Genomic DNA, 26,089 nt, shown 5'->3' with positions numbered 1-26,089 from the left:
TCATTGTGTTTTTTTGTTGTTGCAAATATGGACTAAAATTAGAATTACACTCGACCGCTTATAAATGGTACCTGAACACAGATAACGTGCGATTTATCCAGGACAATTGGGGTGGCCAAGATAAATTGAATTAAGAGAAGGGTGGACAAGATAAAAGCAAAATATAGATTACGCAAAACGTCCGTAAATTAGGCAATAAAAATACCGGTATTGTTTGCCTATGCAGAAAGGGGGCAATATGTACCGGGTCACTGTCCCTGAACGAGTGAGGAGCAGCTAGTAATTGGAGTAATTAAATCTGCCCTTGTAAATATATCGTAACAGCAACCCGGACCATGCCCCCCCCCTCTCCCCCGAAGGATAATCGAGAGTTAAGCGTGAACATGAATCTGTCTCCGCTAAATCAAGCTGAAACTGCCCGCACCGTGCGTGCTCATTATTGGATGCGAACAATGAAATGCGGAAAAAGCCACCGCCACCACGGCCATCACCACGAGGAAGAACAACAACGACACGAATCAAGAAGGTGCTTAGAGGCGGAAGATTTGGTCCCTTACGGAAGGAAAGAAGGCAGAGAGGTGGCTGAAGGGGTCTTGCCTGGAGAGCGGCCTCACCAGGAAAGTGCGTCTGTTCAGCTTGTCAGTGCATGACAAGATGACCCCTCCCCGCCCACCCAGGCACATGGGCCCTCCGGGTAGGCTGAGCGGCACGCGTAAGAGAGACAGACAGACGGACGGACGGACAGACGGACACAGACGGCGGGGCAGGCACAAGAACAGGTGAGAAACAGACCCCCCTCGAAAGGAGAGAAGCCTCGGAGCAATGGGATCACCGACAATCACAAAGTGTGGATCGAGAGCCCCCAGCACGGTTGGCGGGATTTTGTCACGATCACCACCCCCCCACCACCACACCGCCCACCGATCGCTCTCGGGCACGGCGAGGCGTCGCCGCTCGCCCAGCGAACACCTGAAACCGGAGACGTTCGTCACGAGCGAGGGAGCGCGAGCGAACACTGCCAAGCGCAAGAAAAAAAGGAAGGAATATCACAAGCAGCACCGGACGATTCTCCCCGAGTGATTTCCGTTGAGATTGGCTGAAATATTAGGGTTTTTTTTTACGTAAGAGCACCGGGGGGGGGGGGGGGGGTGTGTGTGGAGGCAGACGCTGGCAAAGATGTTCGCAAAACCAGAGGAGCTGACGGCAAACGGGCTCTCTTAAAAGCTGCGCGGCTTTTGAGTGATGAAGGTGGGTGCGGGGGGCGCATTTGGCAGATTCTGTAACAGGAGCCTGGCTCAGTAATGGTGATGGAAGGACAAATGAGCACACGTGTGGTTTGGCCCTACTGAGTACAACTTTGCCTCCCCTGTAAGCCACCCGCAAGCTCGGAAAACAACATACCACTGGGACTCAGCAGCTTCAACTTTGAAATGTTTAATTATGCATACGTAGGTGTTGTGTTACTATATTAATAGGACAATTGGGCATATAAATTTACATGCTTTTTCCCCTCCCTTCCCACCGCCACCCCCCCTTCGACTCAGTATCAGTAGCTCGGTATTTAAATTTGTTTGCATCCGTTATGTAAAATTAAAGCATTCGTGTGGTATATTGTGTGTCCAAAACTTGTCTTCTGTACTTATTAATAATGATCATAGCATGGGAAATGAAAGACTATCTGCTTAAATTAACTGGTGACTTCATCTTTTTAAAACTTTCTTGGTTTATGGGTCATGAATTATGTGACCAAGGCTTCAGGAAAATGGCAATTTTCTCCAAATACTGCACTGAGCCACCTTAATCATTTTTCCTCATTATTTATGCCTCTCCTCTCCCTAGGCTGTCTAATTGGCCTTCCTGTAATATTAATGGCATGTGCTTCTTGAAATCGAGCCAAGCACACAACGTTAGCATGCCTCCACACACACAGACCGGCGAACAGACGCACATTCATGTACAAACGCACGCACGCACACGGATCTGAAAGGGCGGCCTTGCAGGCTGCTGAGGAAAAACACTAGGAAGGAAAAACAGACCCCCAAAGGAAAATAAAAAGCAATCAGAAACAGTTTGCCGGGGGCTCCACTTTCTCATTCTCACCACTGGCTTGTCTTTACATAGCAGCAGAAGTCCATCAAAGTGTCCTTCCCTCCACAGTTCATCCGGCCTGGAAAAACGAAAATGTCACCCCGTCCGCGGCCCCACGGGCAAAAGCCATCGCCGTGAGCCCCAAACAACCGAGGTATGGGGACAGGTGGGCAGTCACGCGCCCGCCAAGAGATTCTCCCGCGTGGAATCGACGCACGGGTGTGACACGCGTCAGCGTCGCGCTAAACGAGTGCGGCACTTCACGCGCGCAGGTGTGCGCGGTTGTGTCCTCGCCTGCTTGAGCATGAACAAGTTTGTTTAAGTAAAGAAACTGTACGGCTGCCGTGTGTATTCACGCGTGAATTTACTGAAATGCAGAAGGGATTTTTTTTCAGTACAGGGGTTATTTTACATACACACACACACATATATACATACATATTCCACGCTAATATTGCACGTTCCTATTCCAAATAATTGTACTTTGGACATCTCCTTGCATAATGATGGGGGGGGAGGGGGGGTTGGGGGGAGAAATCCAGACATGAATGTATGCCCAGTAAAACGTAAAGCAAGACTCCCAGGACTGAACAGCTGCCACGAGATGAAGCCAATTTGCCCTGAGACCAAGGTTAATTGCCCCCAAAAATTAAAGCCTCCTGGGGATGCATACATTTTTTTTTTTAAACCAAAGCATTTAAAAAGAAAAAAGAACCCTGCCTGCCCACAACGTCTGCTGACAACTTACACTCTCCAGTTAACGGGCCCGATTTAATTTCTGGGCTCTCTCTCGGCGATATGAATTGCGCTCGAGCGTATGAGCGACATGACTTTAATGAATTGCTGAAACTCCGCCGTTGCCGTTCAGACGGCCGCGGCCGCATTGTTCTTTGGCGAGCTCGAGGACTGGCCGCTGAGCAATGCTTCCCGTCTGCTTCAGCTGCCGACAAACGCCCCCCCCCCCCCGCCCGCCCGCACTCGCCGATGGGTTTGGGATGTAACGCGAGGCTCCTAATCACGCTGCTTGTTAAGTAATGGGTGTCAAGGGGGGTGCTGGATCCAGACGCCCCCCCCCCACCACCCTCTTTAGTTGCGCACGGGAGATCCGGTTCCCCGGCATGTGCGAGGCGCAAGCCGCGGTCACAATTAACTTATCAAGACAAGGGGTTTTACCTTGCCACCCGTCGAACCTTCAGAAATTAAAATGACAAGCTAATTGTTTCGTGTCAAAAAATGCAAATGGATAAAAAAAAGTAAAACCGTGAAGTTTGATATTTCTTGCTCTTTTAGGAATTAGCGGGCCGTAGATTCTGTTACCTGTTTTGATTCCATGCGCGAACTATTTTAATTCAGCGTGGGGGATGTGTCAAAATAGCTCATGTGGCTTAGCAAAGAAAACATCAATATCCCATTCCTATCACGATTTCCTTTTCCTGACTTAATTATTTCACATAAAATTTCACATTTTCGTACCCGAATGCCTTCCATGTGAAAGAAAGCCCACTGTGCAGCAACTAAATATTACTGCAATTATAATTTAAACGTTCTGGCAACAGAACCAAATATAATTTCAGCGTTTAACCGTCTATCCTGCTCTGACCCACATCTTCCTGTTGTACGTGCTGTGGATCAACTTACACGTCAGCCATTTCATAAGTTTGAATAATATTCTTGGTTCTTTCGGTAAAGTCACGTAGAAGGGAAACAATAAAATAATAGAAATATTAAACAATAAAATGCTCACGACGTTTCGACTGCAACACAAGCAATCATCATCAGGTGTGAAAACCACAGCAAGAAAATTTGATGATTGAGCGTGTTGCAGTCGAAACGTCGTGAGAATTTTATTTTTTAATATTTTTATTATTATTTTATTGTTTCCCTTCTACGTAACTTTACCGAAAGAACCAAGAATATGAATCCCTGCAGTCACGAAAGCTTTACATCAAAAGTTTGAAAAAGTTACATTTTATGCATTATCAGGAACGTACTCAAACAGTAACAACGAAGGCCTATGGCAATACGGACCATTTTGTTGCCGTAAGGTCTGTTCACATTTACAGCCCTTTTCAGGATGATAGCTTTAAGTCAGGAGTCACATTTGGCCAACTGTAAGACCCCCTGAATGGCTTTCCGCACATTCTGAAAACTCATTCAGTGAGACAACTTCTGGAATGTATGAAAAAATCTTAAAATTAGTCCATCATCCGTTCATAATATTGCATCAATTAAGCACACATATCCTCTCTACTATATTTAAGATTGTCTCTCTGTAAACCTCGATATTTCCTGAAGGCCAGTCGGCTGAAACAACTCAATCTTGTTTTACTGTCAGAGACAGAAACACCAAACCGCGTTTTAATTTATGACTGCCTTTGTCCATTCACTGCTAGATGAAGGACTCTCCATGCCTCATGGTCACTGAAGTTGTTTGATCGCACTTCACCACAATGGTCAGTGCAGTTTGGTGAACAGGGCGGGAGGGGTGGACCAGAACTGGCTCACGCATCATTCGTCACTGACGTTAGCCATGACCACGACTCGAACTTAGGTCACCAGACTAAGCACAGTGCACTATTCAAGGCGCCACCACTTATGGCCCTATTCACCCTTTCCCACTCAGAGACATCTGCAAGTTGCAGGGTGGGTCCCGTCACCGCTGAACCTCGGGACTGACAAATGGTTAGGATTAATCTTATTTAGAAAGTCATATCACCGTTTTTTTTTAGACATTGTACTCACCGCAGAGAACTGTAGCGACACGACCGCACTCTATGATAGCGGGTACCAAACTGTGCCACACGCCCTCCCGCATGGCCTTGTGGGAGCCATGGTACGAATAATGTTTTTCTTATGGAATCGGAAGAAAAACTAACATGGGCGTACGTCATCGGAATGGGTTAACCTACGTTCATCCACACTTTCGGCACAAACGCAGCACGCGGAGGAGCAGTTGAAGACACGGCACCCACCTTTGGCGAAAGTGGTCTACGTTGAAGTTTCCGATCTTGCACTTCACCTTGGTGTAGATGTCCTGAATGTCCACGGAGGCACTGAGCTCCTCAAGCTCTCCAACCACACAGAGCTCTGTGAACGCGCACATGGCAGGGCAACGCGAACTCCTCGCACATGGGCAACGGAGCTCACCACCCCCATCGGCGCACGATGGCCAGCAAAAGGCACGGGCTCAGCGTTGCTTGCCTCGACCCGCACGTGTCCTCCAAAGTACGACAATTTTTAGCGCCATAGCGTGAAACGCGTTTTTAAAGTTGCCCTTAAAATCCGGAGACTCTCTGTTGCTTTCAAAAATTGCGTGTGAATGTCAACGTAACGCATTCACTGCGTCCTGCGACTTTCCAAAGGCTTCTCTCATATGCTGACATCGGGGGCACGGAAATGTGCATCGCATTTTACAGAGATTTGTTTAGAAATAAAAAGTCCAAACGGGTGTGAAAAGCATTGATGTTCCGAGTCTGCCGACACAATGGAGTGCATCTGTACATTTCATTGTTGAAATGCCTCTTACATTAAGTAGCTAAATTCAATGCACGTGCTTGCGTGACTGCGTAATGTCTCAAATTGTGTTTGTTTTCCTTTGCTCCCATTGAAATATTGCTTTTTACGTTTTTTTTTTCCTTCACAGGGATTTCAGAAAGCGGCGGTGATGTTTGCAAAATGTTAATTTATTTATCTAATCCCAAAAAAAAAATTCGCCAGGATGCACGGCTGAGATGTCACTCTCAATTTGCATCGAAGCTGGGGAGGGGCACGGGCAGAGTGAGCCCGGACGTATTGAGCAATTCTTAGGAGCCCAACAACTCCCTGCATTCAAACGTAATCACGTGACACCCCCAGCCTTCTTCCCCCCCCCCCACCGTCCTCTCACCCGCTCAGGGCTGTGCACAGGACACGGAATATAGGGGCTCGCAGTCCTTCCGTGGGGATGTTAAACCGTCCGCCCCGTGCCTTAGCAAACCCTAACCCTTTCCGAGACACCCTTCTCAAGGGTCAGTAGTGGTGTTCCATTATGGAAGCCAAATTAACCACGTGTTGTAAATCACAATCACACATACACGAAGCGGGCGGGGGGGGGGGGAAACAGAACACACACGGCCTCCTTTTCTAAAGTAAGCTTATTCGCTAAACAGAGCCATCCCACACCATGACATTTAATGCCTGCGTTGGTGCGCTCAATTAAGCGGTACGCTTGGGAAGCGTGCGCCTTGGTCCCAGGCCTGCCCTTGTTTGCGTTCTCGTTGCAGATTCAGCAATAACAAATCGCCAATCGACGCAAACAGACATCACGCTCACATTACGGCACACACACTACTTCTGCATGGAATTCCAAGGCATATTCGGAAAAATCTCTGACCGGCCTACAGTTTTTATTGCCGGTATCCATTTTGTTTTTTGTTTTTGTTCTTTTACAAAAGGAAAAGGTGCAGCCGTGCAATATTCTTGCTCGCACCACTGTTGGCGGGGGGCCTCAACGTGAGTCAACTCTAGAGAGTGCCTCCAGAGGGCGTTTGGCCTCTTCTTCCACATTGGCAAGGCTTTTCGGAATAGATGGGAGTACCCAACAAATTAGCCCAGCATACACGGAGTGCCAATCGACGAACTCCGGTGAACCCATTCACACTTTTTCGGGTGGACAGAGACGGGGAGGATGTAAAAGACTTGACCACCGTTTCAACGGCCCGCACCAGGAGGTCGAACCCGCGACCCCTGCATCGCGAGCCTAAGGTGCTAACCATTGCACCGGAGCAGCATCACTTATTTTCGTAGACCCTCTTTAGAACGTATTAATTCCCCGCCGTATTATTTCTGGCTCAGCTCAGTCCTCGTTGCGTTAGCCGGCGTGTGCTTAGGTGCAAGCGTGCGTGCCGCGCGGACGGTGTCTGTACCGGCGGCAGCCACGCAGTCCGTGCCGTCGCGCTCATTGGCAAAGAGCCGCACGGTGAGCTTGGGGAGCATGCACTGCAGCCACACGCTGGCGCGGCTCCCACTGCCGCCCATGTGGCTCGTCTTCTGCTCCAGCGTGTCTGTGCCGCCAAACGCCGCGTCCTCGCCCGTCTGAGTGGTGTCGCCCTGCGTGGTGCAACAGTCGCACATGTGAATGCGTGTATGTTGACGGCCGTGCTCATCGTAGGTGCGCGGGGGGAAGGACAACAAACTAAATACAAAAAGCAGCTAGAAAGAAATTCGTTTTCAATGTTGATTTAAAAGTGCATAGCTCTAATGGCTGCCTAATATAAGAAGGAAGAGCGTTCCAGACGGCCGCAGAAGCGCATCTGAAAGCGTGCAATGCGGTGACCGTCTTACTTAGATGGTTAGCCAAAAGCTGCTGCTTCGAGGATGACGGAGTTCGAAAGAAATGAGTTTTCTGCCCGTCACTCACGAAGTGGGGAACAAGGCATGGTGGACAGCGGAGGTGGGAGGCGTAAATATTCTGGACCCTTTCGAGTAAACGATTTGCCGCATTTTCAGTGTGACAATTTGATTCAAGAATCCATTTTAGTTATTTACCTTGTGGTTGAAAAGAAACGTATTCGGTGGCTGGAGGGAGTCACTCAAGGCCGTCATGATAAGATGCAAAATATACGCATTTATAGGCATCGATTCTGACAAACGGGAAGGCCAAGAATTTATTTATAACTTGATGCACCGTTACACCACCATTACACCACAAGTGGTTACCTCTCCATTGTCAACAGAAAAGGAGAAAGCTTGCTATGAGAAAGGAATTTTGGAATCTGGTCATGATGAAAAGATTATAAGGCATGCAAGGAAGCATCGATTCATTGTTTAAAATCGATTCATAAACCACGATACAAGAATTGAACTCTCTAATTTCTAATTTATGTTAATGACAATCTCATGGCATTTCGTTTAACCCCATGTTACAATTCGGCCAAGGGAGCGAATTAAACTTCAGAGACAGAACGACGCGATGAACATTACAGACGAGGCGGTAACAAATGAGACAACAACAGAAAAGGCTCAATTATAATTAATCAAATTATAATTAATCAAATGGCATTCCTTAATCGTCAAAACATTTCATCGAATCGTGGGTAGGAAAGGGTGGGGGAGGGTTCAATATTTCGTGGGAACTTTTTTTTACTATTATTAAAGAGTTAACCATAGACATTACAAATACCAAAAAAAAGTTGACAAGCCACGAGTGTGTAACACACACACGTGGCTTGTTAGTTGCTTATCTGTTTCTAGAAGCGTGCTAAACGAGCGTGTCTCATCCCGTTTTTTTTTTTTAAATCTAGAACTGCCCGACAGTGGGGAATGGTCACTCGCTCACCTCCAACGTGCAAACTCCTGGGGGGCTCTAAGCAGGGTGGGGGGGGGGGGGGGGACAGACAAGGTGTGCGCTAAAGTCGCTGGAGAAAAAAAAAAAAAACCTTGATCCGTAAACGTCCCCAGCTTGGATGACTTGACAGCAGTTAACGAGAGCGAGAGCGGAGGGAGCGGGAAGGGAGGGAGGGGGCGACCGCACGTTTGGCAACCATGGTCTGATCACAACAAAGTGTGCGGCGCATGGGAAACCAGTTTTTTTTTTCGCAATGGGAATTAACCTCGCATGCAAGACACGCTTTGCCCGAGCGCAGCCCCCTTGGACAAAACCAGCCTGACATCACCAGCCCCCGCGAGCCATCGCGGGGGCTGACACGCGGGGGGCCTGGGCCATGCGGTTTGTGTGCGGTCGACTCACTTGGCAGCAATGCAAATTTGTGAGTACACAATCGTAAACAACACTCGCAACGCTTAGCGTTGCTACCAATGGAGGACGGTAAGCGCTATCAAGTTGAATGACGATACAGGGCCCTATACATGTCAGATGCCATCCCGTCTGTCAGCTGTGTACATGAGCTAAAATGTTTTCGTTTTCGGTTTATGGCCAGCATCGTTGGTGGTCTTTACCGAGACCCAATAGCCAACAATTTATCATGAAAAAATTTATTCAATGTTTCAATTTGACAACTACACATTCTGATATACGATGAAGTCATACATTTAAAAAAAAAATGATATGTTTTAGGTTTAACACAAACCAAAAAAATATTGCCGACTTTCATTTTTTGGAGATATGGAGCCAAACTTTGGCTGACCACTGGCTTTTAGAATCATGTGTTTAACAATTGATCCTCCATGATGAAGGAAACACTGACACAACTCTTTACCTCAAGCAGCTGTGGCTACGTTGCCCAATCAAACCCAATGCAGCTTTTTTACAATCACACATTTGCTGATCACACACTGAAGTCAGAACGCTGGCTCACAAGGGCTAGTTCCTAAAATTGGTACGGAGACAGCAAAGCGATGCTTGGCAGAGGCATTCTAGAGTCTACATGCACTTTCGTTCTTGATAAAAAAAAAATATATCACACTTAGAAATCAAACAAAATCTAAATTGACAGCCAACTTCAGAGGGGTCAACATCCTCACTTTTAGTTTAGAAGGCTACCACGTGACGACCAGGGGAGCGGTGGCGCGGCAGTTAAAGCACGGTGCTATGAGCCCGGGAACCTGAGTTTGATTCCATTGCCTTGGCCAACATCGGTGGCGAGTGAAGTCTCAACGTGCCCCTGCACTCACCAAGGTGATGACGAAGTGAGAACAAACAACCACCCCGCTGTAGTCGAAACACCACAGGGAGGCCTCTATCCAGCAGGAGTGTGACGAAGGGCTGCACGTTCCCACGTGACGTAATGAAACAAAGCGCGTTGATTTACGGCTCCGTGTGGCAGGATTAGAGCGCCGTTGCATGCAATCGGAATGTTGCAAGTGAAAATTAAGGTCGGGGGTCAATTCAGCTCTTTAGCCGCCCGGGATCGATCAAACGAGGTACCACTTTAGTGGGGGCAGGAGGGGGGGGGAATGTCACGATTGTTGTTCTATGGAAAGACTCGGCCCTGCCACAGGAATGTGGGATTTTCACTTTTGGCTCAGGGCTGTGAACGGGACATTGGTGCCGTCCCTTGCTCAATTGAGTGGGGAAAAATATTTAGCAAAAAAAAAAACCCATACAAAGGAATGTTCCTATGTACAAAAGTCCATTGCCTAAACTCTGATAAATATGCTGTAAATGTGTTGCGAATGTAGCCTTATCTATGTTGGCACGGCTGCTGTGAGTGTAGTCGAATTCAGAGCCAGACAGTGACAGGAAAGCCCTTACTCGAGTACTAATGCAATTCCGGTGATTCCGATGCTCTCTTTAAATAAGCTAACCGAGTTACCGGCAAATTGCTTGAGAAAGTGCAATTTGCGGGCATTCTACCAACAAAGAAAGTAGCTGAGACTTTGAACTTCCAAAAATTAAATTACATCGGTCCAAATCGCATTGGTGGTCTCGGTGCACTTTCGTGTTTATAAGATTACGTGTGGCAACACATTTTCTAATTTAAACCAATTACATTACGCTTTGTAGAAACTAATTAAGAGTTTCTAAACTGAAAGCCCATTACGTTTTAAACGGCATTTGCGAAATGAAATCGTCAAGCCTATTTCATATGATTCAGCGTCTTCACGTTATCTCAAAAGCCGTGGGGAAAAAAATGGCCAAGGGTCCAGGTATGAATCGAACATTTGAGAAGGCAACTGGCCACTATTTGAACACACCATGTAGGATGGACAACAACAGGGAAATTAAAAGTGTGTTGTTGTTCGGGGAAAAAAAATGGAAGGAACTGGAAAGAGAGGAAGACCTCCCGGAGAACGGCATGGTGACGCCGCAAGAGATTGGTGCCAGAAAGACGTGCCAATACTTGAGCATATTGGCACAAGGCAGAGGAAAGTGGAAACATTACGAAATGTGCAGAGGGCACCTACGGGCTATCTGTTTGTATGTGTGTACGTTGAACTTCTTTCGCACCGTACGTGGCCAACAGCGATAATCGTAGGTGCGGGGGAAGGACAACAAACTAACGCGAACTGCTTTTCTATTTAGTTTGTTGCCCTTCCCCCACACCTCCAAACAGCACGGCTGGCTAGTACGGCGCGACAGAAGTTCAGCAGCTTTATTTGATGACGACGACGATGACGACAACGATGACGACGGCCGGTTTCACCTCGGTGGTCGTGCAGACGTCCGCCGAGGGGCTGCACGAGCTGGCGTCGCCCTGCGCGTTGCTGACGCTGCTGCGGATAGGCGAGCCCGGTGCCATCTGCGTCGCGGCCACGTCGGGCGAGACGGAGGTGCGCCGCAGCAGCACCGCCTCCCTCCGCTGCAGCCGGCGCGCCGTCCTCCCCATGAGGTCGCTCAGCTCCCACAGGAGCCGCAGCTGTGGGCCAGACCGCGTTCACGTTCGCAAAGCGCGGACGAGCGGCAGGTTTTGGCAAAACGTCGATCGCACCTCCGAGAAATAGCAACGTTGGCTACGTGCGGCGCAGAAGTTCAACATACGTGCATACGTACATCGCAGAGGGAAGCGTCCCAACACGAAGTTAAACTGCATTGGAAATGTTTTAGAGATAGCGCACTTCATTCCAAAGCTTCTACACACCTCGAGGCAAATCTCAATTTAATTGTCAAATATATTAGCTCTCCTAATTGTAATGATATGGTGCTACTGCTTTCACAAACCTGTTGGGAAGAACCCACCGAAAAGTAAGCAGACCATTAGCTGTGCATGGATCACCCTGTACTTGTATATACATTAAAAAAAACGTGTTTAAACCAATTCATAATGGGCTGTTGCGAAGCGCTGATTTTAATAGTAGTATATTTTTTGGTGAGCGGTGGCACAGTGGGTTAGTGCACTGCTCTATGAGCCTGGCGACCTGGGTTCGGGTTTATAGCCATGGCTAACATCAGTGGCGAGTGATAGCTGAACCGATACTGGGTCATCGATACCCCTTTCACCAACCCACACCAAACAGCAAGGCGAAGTATTTTTCAACAATCCCGAAGACCGACACAGCGTCAGGGGGCCTTGGTCCAGCAGCGGATTGAAAAGGGGGGGGGGGAGAGGGCTTTAAAGTCTTTAACATCGTTTCTTAGACGTCCCGGTAGCATTCTGAAATGCGACGCAGAAGTTAGTCATTTAACCTCCATTTATCACGTCCACACTGCACTTGCGTTCCATTTGAAAATGCGCACGCGGTAGTTGTGCATTTAAAAAAAAATGTTTTGGAGATGCAAGTTTGGTAAAAAAAATGCGAGCTGTTTAGTGCCAACAAGTCTGACTGAGGGTTGGTGCAATTTCATTTACAATTCATGCCACATTTAACCTTTCCCCGACCTAAACTCCAGTCTCTTGAGCCCTTTTAAAATTGCGGTCAAATGCAGGTTTTAAACACGGCGGCCAAATTCCTATATTTTTTATTGCACTTACAAAAATGTCAGGAAATAAAAAAAATAACCCACACAAGTCAGTATTATAATACAACCTGCATGAGAGTTTAATGTCCCCGGAATTATTAACAAATTCTAAAAGCTTACCGTTTTAATATGGTGCAAAGTGAAACGCAAAGCACATCATAGGAAACTATGCGCAGAAGAGTTAGGAGGCATGTTCTGCGCTGGCATGCACTGTGAAAATTAAGTAGGCCACGTTTTAAACGGCTTAGCAGGCATTCATCATGTACTTCAACATGGGTGGTTCTCTCCCTACATGTATGACGAATGTAGCACCAATGCTTCCCCGGCACGAGGCGACATCCAATGGGGAGTGAGCTGGCGAGTGGAGGGTGAGCGCACCACGAGGGGCAACAGGGCAATCTATCAAGCGAACGCATGGATGTCGAATTTCTTTCGCACCGTACGTAGCCAAGGTGCGAGGGAAGGACAACGATCTTCGCACAAAAAAACAGTTCTAACGAAATGAGCCTTCAATCTAGATTTAAAAGTGCACAGCTCCAGTTGCTTCCGAATTTCAGAAGGAAGAGCGTTCCAGATGGCCGCAGAAGCGCATCTGAAAGCGCGCAATGTGGTGACCGTCTTTGTACGATGGTTAGTCAAAAGCCGCTGTGACGATGACCGGAGTTCGCGTGATGGTTTATGCTCCTTGAAAAAATCTGCAAGGTATTGTGGTTCATTTGTGCCAAGCACTTTGTGCACAATGAGTGCGACCTTATAACGTATCCGTTCGGCAAGTGGAAGCCAAACAGAAGCCAACGCAGCTCGTTACCGAACGGACACGGTCAGAGCATAGTGAGACCGTCACGTGACAATGAAAAATAGCGATTGTTAGAGCACGCGTTATATATTTTTTGATTCCTTTGCCAACGTGTTCCGGAAATAAAGTGGCCAACAAAAAGATAACATGGAATGTTTTTTTTTACAGAATGACCGACGTTTCAAAGCAGCTGACATTACAAATGACGGTGTGGCGAGCCAGACACTTAGCGATAAACTATAAAACAGCCATTGTGAAGACAGCGGCCTGGTTTTCAAAATAGTCTTACATTCAAGTTGTATGTGTAATAGGGTAAATAGATGTTTCCCCAATATTATTTCCACATGTGTCGGTATTTGGGATCAGTTTTATGAAAACTAATATAATTCAAATCTTATTTTTCCAGTCGTTGATCTAGACGGTGGCTTGGTATATTTAGACTGCTTTACAATGCTATCAAACGTTATCTATACTCAACTCGCGTAAAATTTACATGGCATCATACACGCAGTTCTGTACTTATTTGTGTATTACAAATAAATACATGATCAGGTGATCATGATGTTGGGAGACCACAACTCACAACCGGAAAGATGTTGAAATTCTGATTGGTTCTCAACTCTCCCATTACTCTCTGGCCAATGAAATGTGTCCCGCTCTGAGGGACGTCAATAGCAGTTACAAAAGCCGGGCACTGCGCATGAGAGATGGTGTGGCCAGCGCCACACACTTGATCTCCCCAATGCTGATGTTTACGCACCACCCCACATCGTCATTGAAGGCCGAGTCAACCTAAAGGAGGCCCAAAACAAGTCCAGATACTACCTGCCACTCGAGTCAGGCCCGAGGCTGGGAGTCAAATTCAAGCCGACGAGTTTAAAGCACGATGCACTGAACCACTGTGCCACCACCAGCGCACGCAGACACGCTCACACAAATATTTCCGTAGACCCATAACAGACTGGAGGGGCAAGTGCAGTTAGCGGGCAGCACCTATGAAGGCAGGCACGGCACACGAAGGGGTGGGTGGCCAGCACCACGCCCGACCGCCTTCGTATCCCGAGTTGCGATGTTTACACACCACACCAGGTACTCATTTGAGGCTGAGTCGACCTAAGGGAGGCCCAGGACCAATTCAGATATTAGAACTCGGGTCGCCAGGGTTCGTAGTGCAGCTCGCTAACCGTTGAGCTACTACTGCTCCGCACACGCTCACACAAGATCCCCCGTATCGCCTTTTAACAGACTGCTGGGGCAAGTGCCATTAGGGAGCACTCTCTCTCTCACACACACGCACACGCACGCACGCTCATATACACGACCGAGGCCGGACCTGCGCGCTGCAGGCTCGGACTTCCACGGGCAGCAGATCCACGTGGAGGCACACCACGTAGGCCTGGCCCTGCGCATCGCCCGGCTGCTTGTCGGAGGTGACGGCCAGCGTGGACGTGCAGCCCGCCGGCTCCAGCAGCGACAGAGCGGCGTGGGGCCCGGCGAGCAGTGTGTAGGCGCTCGCGTCGCTCAGGCTCACCGTCCACGGGAAGGCGTTGCCTGCGCGGCACACAGCGACAGAGCACAGGTACGCGGTGGGGGGGGAGGGAAAGAGGGTCAGGAGACTCGATGAGATAGCCATCGCTGTTACCGTCAGCCGTGAGCTATCCACTGCTAGATAAAAACATCCACCCACCTCCCCACCAAGCCTTGGTCATCCCTCGCGTTGCCGCGATGTGGCAATCCGTCGAGCACCTGCATACGAGCTGATTCGTTTTCATTAACTATTTTCATGTTACCAGATAAGGCCCACTGAGCTATGTAGCTCTTTTTCAGAAGCGACCTGGCCACAAATGATAGCTCAACGAAGTGGCTTATCGTGTGGACATTAACAGCTGCCAAGTGCTCTAAACGCGCATTGACTTTGATTGTGGAGGGAAAAACCGGGGGACCCTGGAGAAAACCCACATGACCACGGGGAGAGAGACATGCAAACTCGAAATATTCACCAGGCGTCAGGGTCAGGATCGTACCCGCGACCTCCTGTGTACCAGCCGAGGTAATTAACATCTTGCCAAAGTGGTGTATGTCCTCTTGGGCAAGTTCCCTCCTTTGACTGCCACTGATTGCTAAAGTCAACGTGTTTTTGTTATTCAAGTGCACGTTGCCACTACGACGTGTGGATCATAAACATGCACAATCGAGCAAATCAGAGGCAACGTACAAAAAGTGAGCTCAGCAAACAGAAACATCTTGCGGAGGGACACGACCGGAAAACACAGCAGAGCATGCGTACCGAGACAGGGTAATGAAGGCGGCAGGGATACAAAGGGTGAAGTGAACACGTGAATGTGAGCGGATCAGAAGCTGAACTTTTTTGACGAAACCCAACAAAAAAAAACAATATCGCGAAAGAAGAGGTGTTTTAATCAGTGAAAATGTCCTGCTTCGATGCACGGAAGGAGCAACGCGGACAACGACAACAACAAACAAGGAACACAAAGGCTGGAAAGTGCAACCAAGAAGCATGGAGCCTTGTACGCTTGGAATTACATCGAGAGGCGGGAAGAGGTGGCACCGCATTCGACGACAGACGAAAGGTAGAGAGGCATCAGGTTGAGTGCTAAGAAAGGCAAGTCAGCTTGGCAGGCAGGACACGCCACTCGAAGGAATGATAGCTGGTCGTCAAAACTAACGTCTGAGTGATAGCCAAAGGGAAGGAGGACACCCCTAGCGGACATCCACTAAGCAGGTGTGGTGGTGAAATCAGCTCGTGTGCAGGTCCTCGACGAATCGCCACATTGCAAGACTGTAAGAGTTGGCCACGGCTTGGGGATATTTTCATCTAGCAGTGGATAGATTGTGACAATGATTAATGAGCACGGGCATAGACGGAAACATGGTTTAGAAACAAACGCATGATTTTTCCCTGGGGCTGTGTGAGTGATCTGGGTGCCCAGGAGTACTGTGGTTTCTTGTACTCACTCACTCCGACAGGGCATGGAACGAATTGTGTCCCAAACTTGTGCATGGATTTATATAACTACATTTGGGTTTGTGTTAAAATAATATTATGATAATAAGTGTTTGTGGTTACACGAAGTTTTGACATGTGCTGGTTTTATGGTTTTAAGAGATGCATATTAACAGAACAAATCGCTACATTAGCATTATAATTACAGTATTGTTATTACACTGGGGTATCGCTTGTAGTCTTGGACAAAACTCAAAAGTGATCAGCAGAACACGATGCCTTTTCTATATGGAAATTATCTAATCACCACTTTAAAATGCCATCGTTAATAATTGTGAGTAAAAAAAAACTACACCGAAGCAGCTTGACCTTTTGGCAAGATATACAACTTCTTTGACTGCTTAAAAGCTATGACTTTTGCCAGCATTCAAAAGGAACGTGACACGTGAAGCATGAACACTGCAAACAAATAACAAACAACCAGGCCAAGTGTAAAAAAAAGAAAAATCACCCAGAAGGGAAACCGTTTGGGTTATATTCCATTGTTGTCACAAACGAAAAGATTAATTCCTCTCTCTCTCTCTCTGGCTCCAAATTAAGTGTGCGCGGAGAAATGTTTCAAGCAATTTTTCTTGCCCGATTTCATAGCGCACTGCGCCAGCGTGCGAGGAGCCAAGCGGTCTAAACTGGGGGGGGGGGGGGGGAACCAAACAAATTGACACGGAAAAAGAAGCAATCGGGTGGCACCGTGACGCCGTGCCAAGCAAGGTGCTCGCGTTTCCCAGGTCAGGAGCAACACGCACAAGAATTAATTTGAACTTTGCACCACTGCTATCTGTCTCTGGCAAAACAATTGGCCGAGCCGGCCCGCGTTGGGAGACGTTGCGAACGTGTTTCCTTTCCCTTAAAAAAAAAGTCTGATCCTCTCTGGTGACCACCCCTGGCTTGGTTTCGGAGCATTGACTATGATTAAGCATGCTCCCATGTTTCTAATTAGCTCGCATGTTAACCCGGAGTGGGGGGAGCGGGTGGGGGGGGGGTTAAAGAGGGGGAGAAAACAATTGAAGCGCATTGGTATTCTAAGAGCGTATCATTCTTACGGCCATGTAACTGCGTGACACAGCTGTGTGTGCAGCAACATGTGAACGCGGTGCTCCAAGGTGGTTAGCCGATGCTCTGGGAATTGCCACCAGCAATATAACACCGTTGCGGAAGTTCTACACCTGTGAAGTATTATTCAGGGACTCACTGCAATTGCGGCTGTCTTGACAATGATTTATGCCCTTTAAAAGTAGTTACCAAGTGATACTTATAATTGTGGGGTGTGAGTAATTTGTTTGGAGACAAAAAAAGAATGTGCTCTTTTGTTTTTCATGTGAACATGTTTAAGTCGCTAAAAAATAAATATAGTGGAATTTCTAGGAACAAGATCATCATCTTACATCCTTACGAGCTACAACATCTGCTTGCAAAAATGTTGCTTTTTTTGGGGTCATATTTGTAAGTTATTATTTTATTTCAAAGTCTCTGGGAAGTTCATGCCGAAGACAAAGCAGAATATAAAGTACATCTTTCGCTCTGAGCACCGAACAGTTTCTTGAACAAATGATCGCTTAAACATCAAAGTGATTTGTATTTTTTTACAGAAATATCCATTCAACAATGCAAATTACATAGAGCCAGTAGGCACCAAAGCATAAAAAAACACACCGTACTCTCTGCCACAAGAATACCTTTCAATTTCACTTTTTTATTATTTTCACAATAAAATATTTGCCCTGTGGGTGAATTTCATAAAACATGGTACAATTCGTTTTCCTCGATTATGAATCATTTTTAAAACAGGTCACAGCACCGGAGAAGCACGATGCTGTGACTAAGCAGGTGGGCACGCGAGGAGGCATCTGTGACAGCTTCTTTGACGCCAGTTCCTCAAACAGTGTATTTTGTATTTACACAGCAGTGTGTTGTAATGAAGACAAAAGAGAACCCGAGTTTATACTGTCAACACGGGCCACCCACAAAGAACATAGGAATTTAGGTGCCGGGTGTTTTTTTACTTTCGGGAGGAACGTTGCTGTGCTGCTGGAAGGGTGTGTCCTGTTTCCAGCATCATCGTTGCAAAAAGGTTCCTCTTTGAGCCGCATAGAAGCTGGCGCTGTTAGCGAGCGCCTATTCACGCCGGTACAGCGTAGAAGGCAGTAGTTGCTGCCAACCTCTTTCTACTAATTTCTGACGGTAACAAACCGCGAGGCAAAATAGTCGACGTCAAAATTCCAATTCCCGCTGACCCGCATGGCCAGGAAATTATCGCAGGTCACCCGCGCCCCAGCAGAGTGCGCTAACAACTCTGCCACAACTCCCCAAAAAACTTCACACAGACACGTATACACACAAACATGCAGATCTATACACAGATATCCATTCTTTAGGCTTACAGACTTGCTGTTATAGTGAGCACCTATTTTGGCTGAGATAATCTATGACAGAGTGATGTGGCCAGCACCACACCCAGCCACCTTTGTTTTCCCAGTGATGATGTTTTTTTCATACCCGACTGGGTGCTTATTATTTTAAGGATACCACAATCTAGACAAGGCCCAAAACCAGTTCAGATATCACTCGCCACTAACATTAGGCTTGGCCAAGAATGGAACGGAGGCTGCCGGATTGATAGCGCACCGCGCTAACTACTGCACCACCACCACCACTCCACCAGCAGCCTTCACCACACCTGGGCAGCCTTTATCTCTCCCGGTTGTTGATGTTTGTGACACAACTACACCGCACGGGGTACTCACATTGAAGGCCGCGTCGATCTATAAACACGACACGCCACCACCGGACAACTCTCACCTTCCTGGTGAATTGGGCGCAAGGCGTCAAAGGGGATCTCTTGCAGCACCGCTGTGTGCTTGTGGCCGGCGCTGATGGCGCGTCCGCGTGGCAGGCACACCACCAGGGTGCCGGGCATCGTGCGGGGCCCCAGGAACCACTCCCGCAACGCGCCGGGGATGGCGTTGGGCCACGGCGCCGCTGACACCGACAGGTGATCGCTGGGCACCGTGACACACCACGCCTCCAGGTCCACCTGCAGCGCCGCGGCGGCGAGATGTTAACTCCCTCCCCTGGTATGCAGGAGGTCGTGGGTGCGATCACGACCCTGACGATGCCTGTTGTATATTTGGAGTTTGCGTGTTCTCTCTCTCTCTCTCCCCCGTGGTCGTGGGGATTTTTCTCGGGGTCCTCTGGTTTTTCCCTTCGCGTTTAGGAAATGTGTGCACAGATTTTTTTTGCCCGCTACAAATTTACAATTGATAAGCCACTTCGTTGAGCTATCATTTGTGATAGCCAGGCCGCTTCTGAAAAGGAGCAATATAGCCCAGTGGGCTTCACCTGGTCAAATAAAAAAAAATTGTTGAGCAATATTCTTGGTTCTTTCGGTAAAGTCACGTAGAAGGGAAACAATAAAATAATAAAAATATAAAACAATAAAATTCTCACGACGTTTCGACTGCAACACAAGCAATCATCATCAGGTGTGAAAACCACAACAAGAAAATTTGAAAAAAGTGGCGGTTATTTTTCGTGAGAATTTTATTGTTTTATATTTTGTATTATTTTATTGCTTCCCTTCTACGTGACTTTACCGAAAGAACCAAGAATATGAATCCCTGCAGTCACGAAAGCTTTAAATCAAAATGTTGAACAATAGTTTATGGCAGATGTCGTGCAAGTACCCTGGCCCAAGCCAAAACTTTTATTTCCCACGAGCGCAAACAGACAGCAGCAGAACACCACGTTCGGTGTTGAATACTGGACGGTAACCTGGAAGAGTCTACGACCCTACGCGTTTGGTCTAATTCGGTCGGATTTTGGAAGCTAGGAAGGGGGTGGGGGGGGGGCGAGCCTGAATAGTGGTCGAATAGATGACTAGCATGCATAACAGGTTGCTATAGGGCAGCAGAGGGCAGCGGAAGCAAAATCCGTTGTACCGTACGTCTATGCTCCGACGCGTCGAGGCCTTTATAAAACCGTCCTGAGCAACAGCGCGGTAAAGTATGGTTAGACAACCGCCATGATCCATTTCGCGTGGGGAGGTACACATTCAGCAGTGGATAGACAAAAAGGCTGTGACGTGTAAAGCAGGAAAATATACAGTATGCTCACATTGTAGGTAATTGCAGAACGTGGGTCATTTCCTGAAATGCTAGCTCAAATATATATTTTTCTCCTGTAAGGCAGTGTTAATGACAAATGGGTGTTTTTGTGTTTTTATATATTTAATCACCCGCCCAGAAACTCCCAAACTCGCTGGGTTGGGAGTCTGGCCAAGGACAATGCAGTGTAGCAAGTGGGTTCATGACCCACATGCACATTTAAGTGTTATCCCGTGGTATGCATGGTGGGTTTTCTCCAGGCACTCTGGTTTCCTCCGTCATTAAAAAGGAACTGGCCAAAGATCCGAAGTAGGACCATATTGCAAAATAGGTTTCATCCTAAGCGAGGCTTTCTTCGATGAATAAAGGACATGCGTGTATTGATTTGGCTTGACCGAATTATCCTTTGCAATAATCTTACGGTTTCAAATGATGATGATGGAACTTGACGTGCGGAGATATTTATACGTTCCTTATGCTACGGGATTATTGAACGTTATGTGAGTTTGTACATTGCGAGATTATTATTTTTTTCCTGTAAGGGGGGGTCCCTGCAGTAAAATGTTTCATATCTGGTGCCAACACGAAACGCATAAATGTTTATTTTAAATAAATAAACGCAGTCGAAGCAAAGCGGAGATATTCCACTTTGCAATTCGGCATCGCCGTGCGGTTGAGGCACGGGGGGGGGGGTGGTTAAAGGGGCTGGCGCAGCTGTACGTGTTAGCGTTGCGTTAATGTGCATCACACTGAACAAACAGTTATTATTTTGTCCAATAAGTCATGTAAAACATATCGCTGCACTCCCCAAAAAAAACACGGCGAGTGGCACTTTGGAGACCTCCTTGCAATGTTCGCCTAGTCCTGTTATAACGCGTGTTTTTAATAATGCTTAAATATGAAGCAACTAAAAAAAAAATCGTATTAATAATATGAAAGGAAAAGAAACAACAATTCCAAAGAGCTGGAAGCCATTTGTTCAGCGTCAACAAGACCATCGTGGTGGTTTATTTTTTTCTGCTCCTTTGCGGCTCGAAGCGCCGTCGCTTAGGGCATTCAGTCGCTCAAACGTCGCTCGACAGGAACACGAAGCAGCCAGAATTACGCCTTGGCCCAAACGCAACGCTGGGCCGTTTGAGAAGGGGGAATATGACTTCGTTGACAGCCTTGGGCTACTCTTGTCCACTACGCTGACCCCGGTGGCCTTAGATTGCTACGGAACGCCGTGGGGACATTTAACATCTGCAAACGATATAACGAAAGGAACAATAATTGGTTTATTTGAATATTGTACGATTCTCCATACGCGCCCAAAAAAAGGACAATATCCGGTACTCGTGAGATTCAATGAGGCAATCTTTTGACAAAAATAGGAGTGTGCATGCCAGAATATTCCATACTGTGAATAAAAAATGTAATAACGACGGACCCCATAATGGTAATTATCAAGCAATTGTAATTGCTAATGAGACATTGGGGGGAAGTTGCTTTTTGTCCTCTCAGAGGAACACTGGGCAACTTTCATGATCTCCATACACATATTTGTATTCTCCATTATGGATAAGTTAATCTAATAATGACAACGAACTGACACAATAATAAAGATTAATAACACATTCACGTTAACGCTGCTATTTCTTTATAAGCGTACATTGTAAAAGTTCCACGTTGCTGGGCTTAAGCACAATGCAGGGCGAAACACCTCGGATGAGCACGGCCAGCTTACGAAGCGAAATGCAGAGCGCATTAACTGCAGGTGAGTCCCATATCGCCGTGCTGAAGCTCAATGCACGGTGTGTGTGTGTGACAAATGCGGGGTGAGACTCACCTCACTGTGTTAAATGCGGAAGCAGGATGTGCTACTAACCTGCAGGGTGAGCCTCTTGACCCCTTCCCAGAGCTTGCCGATGAAGCCCGTGACCCCGCCGTGCGCTGCCTCCCCTGTGCACACCGCCTCCCGAGCAGGCGGCTTTGCCGGGCCAGGCACAACACGCGACTCTGCCAAACAAAGATAAAGATCCCCCCCCCCCCCGCCCCCCGTGTAGCAATTAACAGACTGTTGGGGCAAGTGCTGTTAGCGAGGAGCACCGATTAAGGCCGGCATGGCACACGAGGGGGTGGGTGGCCAGCACCACGCCCGGATGCCTTTGTCTCCCTGGTAGGCGATGTTTACACAACGCACCAGGTGCTCATTTGCGGTTGAGTCGACCGAAAGGAAGCCTGGGACCGGTTCAGATAATCGTCACAGGTGTTGGCCGTGAGCAGGAATCGAACTAGGATCACCGGGTTCCTAGTGCAGCACGCTAACCGCTCCCCATACGCGGTACACGCCACTCTACGCGCGCACCCGCGCACACAGGCAGAACACAGACACCTGGGTTATTTTTCAGCTTCACGTAACTCGTTCCATCTGCCGAACGAATATCGGAGCACGGCGGTCGGACCACGCTTAGCCTGTCTGGTCGCAAAATTAATAAATCAATTAATTACGTATAACCGGGGCACGCGCTGCTGTGGGAATTGACGGCGGAGACGCGTGGGGAAGCTGTGGAAGCAATCCGGCCAAAGCAACGCCAGACTTCGGAGCAATGATGTGGACACGGCAGCGGGGAGTTGATCATTCAACCGCAGGCCAAAGTCATTTGGCTCGAACTACAGATACGCCGGGTGTTCTCGCACATGTAAAAGTATCCGAATGTCATGAACCGAGCATAAGAAAACGGGCGTGCAGTCTGCTACAGAGCTGCAGAGCGCTCACTCGGGCTGCGTGTACAATGGCAGGGGGTGGAATGGTGCATTGGTTCGTCAATTAATGTCAAGGCCCCCGTTCATGATAGACGCATCGAATTGCTTATGGAGGGACATATATATTAAAATCTTGACTTAAAGCTTTCGTGACTGCAGGAATTCATATTATTTCGGTAAAGTCACGTAGACAGGTTATTTGAACCTATCAAAGAAGTTATCTACATGATAGGTTCAAAGAACCTATCTACGTGACTTTACCGAAAGACCCAAATAATAACATATATATTTCTTTAATTGGTGCATGTTTTATGTAGTGGGTTCACGTCACCTCTGCATCCACGAGACAGACACACCGCCGTTTACCGCAATGTAAAGAAAATAATTAATTATTGGATCGTGATGCTGAGTGGAGACAATTACTGCATTCTCAAAATTATAAAGACACCCTTTTTATTTTTTAGCGCAAGAATTTGGGAGTGTGTCGTTTTTGTCCAGGAGGTGCGGGGTGTGTGACCAGGTTTGGATAACCATATGGACACCGAGCACAAATTCTGCGTGCCTCTTACTATCTTATGAAGCTGGAGAAAACGGTCGTTGAATTTCCAAGGGAGCGGCGGGGTGGAGGTATCGACGTGTTTGAGGTCCTATCTTAAAACTTATCTGCTTGCAATAGCATAGCCGTCCGCGCAGGCTACATTCCTTTCACATTGTTTTTAAGTATGTTTTTCTCTGTTTTATCTATATTCTTGGTTCTTTCGGTAAAGTCACGTAGAAGGGAAACAATAAAATAATACAAATATAAAACAATCAAATTCTCACGACGTTTCGACTGCAACACAAGCAATCATCATCAGGTGTGAAAACTCACGTCGTGAGAATTTTATTGTTTTATATTTTTTTATTATTTTATTGTTTCCCTTCTACGTGACTTTACCGAAAGAACCAAGAATATGAATCCCTGCAGTCACAAAATAATTAAATCAAAATTCTGTTTTATCTATTAAGGGTATTATTCATCAAGGGTGAGGCCTTGGGTGAAGGGCGCTGTATAAAATTGAGTTTTAGTTGGTTAATCGTTCCACCTCCAGCACATGGGATTAACAACTGTGTGCGGCTTCCACACAACACTCCACGAGTGATTTGTATCGCGATGAGACACTTGGTGACTTCCCCTACACTCAATGGTATGGGCACATGGAATATTGAAATGAAATGAAGAACGTGTTTAATTTGTATGAGTTAGCAACCAAAACTACACTGGTAGCTTTATTTGTGACGTTAAGCAGAAATACAAATGTAGCAGGATTGTACCTGACAACTGGTGCATTAAATAATAAACAGATAATAAAGTATAAATCCTGATAAGTGCATTTACGCAAATAATTTATATGTATCTCTTTAGTCTGCCCAGCAGCAGATCTTTAACTAAAACTTCTTCCACATCCTATCCTATCTTGGGCCCTCCGTCTCCAGATTATTATTATCATTATGCTAGGCATGTTTAAATTAATATTTAATGATATATATACACACACTGCATATACAATTACAGGATATTAAACTGTGTTGTTTCTGAACCAAGTTCATCCGCTAAATCAGTACCGGCCAGAAAAGGATGGACATTTTTGCCATGTTATTTCCACCACTGTCAATCAAGCCGCAATGCTATGACCTCCGACTGAAAACATTAGCCAGCAGGCATATACCTGTCCGCGCAGGAACACGTGTCACATCTCTACCTGCCCGGCGACGATCAATAACACACCTGCGGGAACTACGGCGCTAGCAAAAAAAAAACACGCGTCCTTGAGGAGCACTCAGCGACCGCGCCGCAGAAAATCCCGCGTTGTATAAATAAGCCGCTTCCTGTTGGCGCGAGAGAGAGCGCAGACTGTACACACGTCCTCGGGGGCCATTGCCCGAGTGTCACGCGTGTGCGCCGGGCCCCTCGCCACTCCCCGTCCGCGGCGCACACCGCTCGCGGGAGTCTGCGGCACGGAGCGGCTCGAGTTACGATGCACTCTCAGGAACCACGTTGACGGTTGAGACGCAGACGTCCGGACGGATTGCTCGCGTGATGCCAGACACACACACACACACCGGGTTTAAAGCCGCACGTGTCGATAACCGACTTTGGGGTAGCGTGACCAAATAAAATGTTTGGCGCTACCCCTCCCCGTTGGAAAGTTGCGACAATCAAAATGGACACGGCGGTGGATTATAACAGGTCGCACTGATGAGGTCGCACTCATTACACACAAATTAACTGCGACACCTTGCTGAGCTCGTCCATCAGGCAAACTCCGGTCAGCCTCGCAGCGGCTTTTCGCTAACCGTCAAACAAAGACAGTCACAGCATCGCATGCTTTCAGATGCCCTTCTGCAGCCGTCTGGAACACTCTTCCATCCGATATTAGGAAGTCACTGGAGCGATCCACTTTGACGCCTAGATTGAAAATTCATTTCCTTAGAACTGCTTGTTGTGTTTAGTTTGTTGTCCTTCCCCCACACCTCTGATTCGCATGGTTGGCTACTTACGGTGCGAAGGAAGTTCAACATACATATACACGGAAGGGTAATGCCAGTTAATTATCCAGCAAGTCCTTATAGAATCTTAAGACTCGTTTCAGAAAGGGTCCTACTACATCGGGATATATGTTGATATTATTATTGTTACGTTTGTTTACCCAGGAAAGGCTCACCGAGTCTCAAGACTCTTGTTCAGGAGGATCCTGCCAAGTTTTTCGCAGTAGGGGCGATGTTGCAATGGGTAATCCCAATGCAGTAATGTGCAGGTTATATTTTAAGCATTGGGATGTGTGGCCAATTCCTATTCCATTAAAGAGTATTCCAGAGAATGAATAAATCAGTCGAGCCAAATATAAACACTATATGTTGTAAAAGCCTCATTTAAGACTCAAAAAATCCCTTTAAAAAGTACCCTGATTGGGATGCTTGACCAATTAACTTAATTAATGTTTGACCAATTAATGTTT

The 26,089-nt window shown here is 47.2% G+C and overlaps 1 protein-coding gene across 7 annotated transcripts in view; it reads right to left on the bottom strand.

The window, feature by feature from the left end:
- Positions 1 to 26,089, bottom strand: part of VPS13B (vacuolar protein sorting 13 homolog B) — a 305,573-nt gene that overhangs the window by 113,225 nt on the left and 166,259 nt on the right. For 5 of the 7 annotated variants that reach the window (XM_076066534.1, XM_076066535.1, XM_076066538.1 and 2 more), the window contains exons 22-28: positions 22,213 to 22,343; positions 19,042 to 19,276; positions 14,554 to 14,771; positions 11,172 to 11,384; positions 6,993 to 7,176; positions 5,061 to 5,175; positions 558 to 699 (exon numbers count right to left, since the gene is read on the bottom strand). In XM_076066534.1, coding sequence (XP_075922649.1) covers positions 558 to 699; positions 5,061 to 5,175; positions 6,993 to 7,176; positions 11,172 to 11,384; positions 14,554 to 14,771; positions 19,042 to 19,276; positions 22,213 to 22,343 — 1,238 coding nt within the window. Of the gene's footprint in view, positions 1 to 557; positions 700 to 2,100; positions 2,168 to 5,060; positions 5,176 to 6,992; positions 7,177 to 11,171; positions 11,385 to 14,553; positions 14,772 to 19,041; positions 19,277 to 22,212; positions 22,344 to 26,089 lie in introns of all 7 variants that reach the window. The other 2 variants (XM_076066539.1, XM_076066540.1) reach the window with 2 other exon arrangements.

This window comes from Petromyzon marinus, chromosome 12, assembly GCF_048934315.1.
Source record: "Petromyzon marinus isolate PM22_M1 ecotype Great Lakes invasive population chromosome 12, UKy_Petmar_22M1.pri1.0, whole genome shotgun sequence".
Taxonomy (NCBI): Eukaryota; Metazoa; Chordata; class Hyperoartia; order Petromyzontiformes; family Petromyzontidae; genus Petromyzon; species Petromyzon marinus.
Note: the sequence above shows the minus strand (reverse complement) of the source record. Positions and strands in the feature narration are given on the sequence as shown.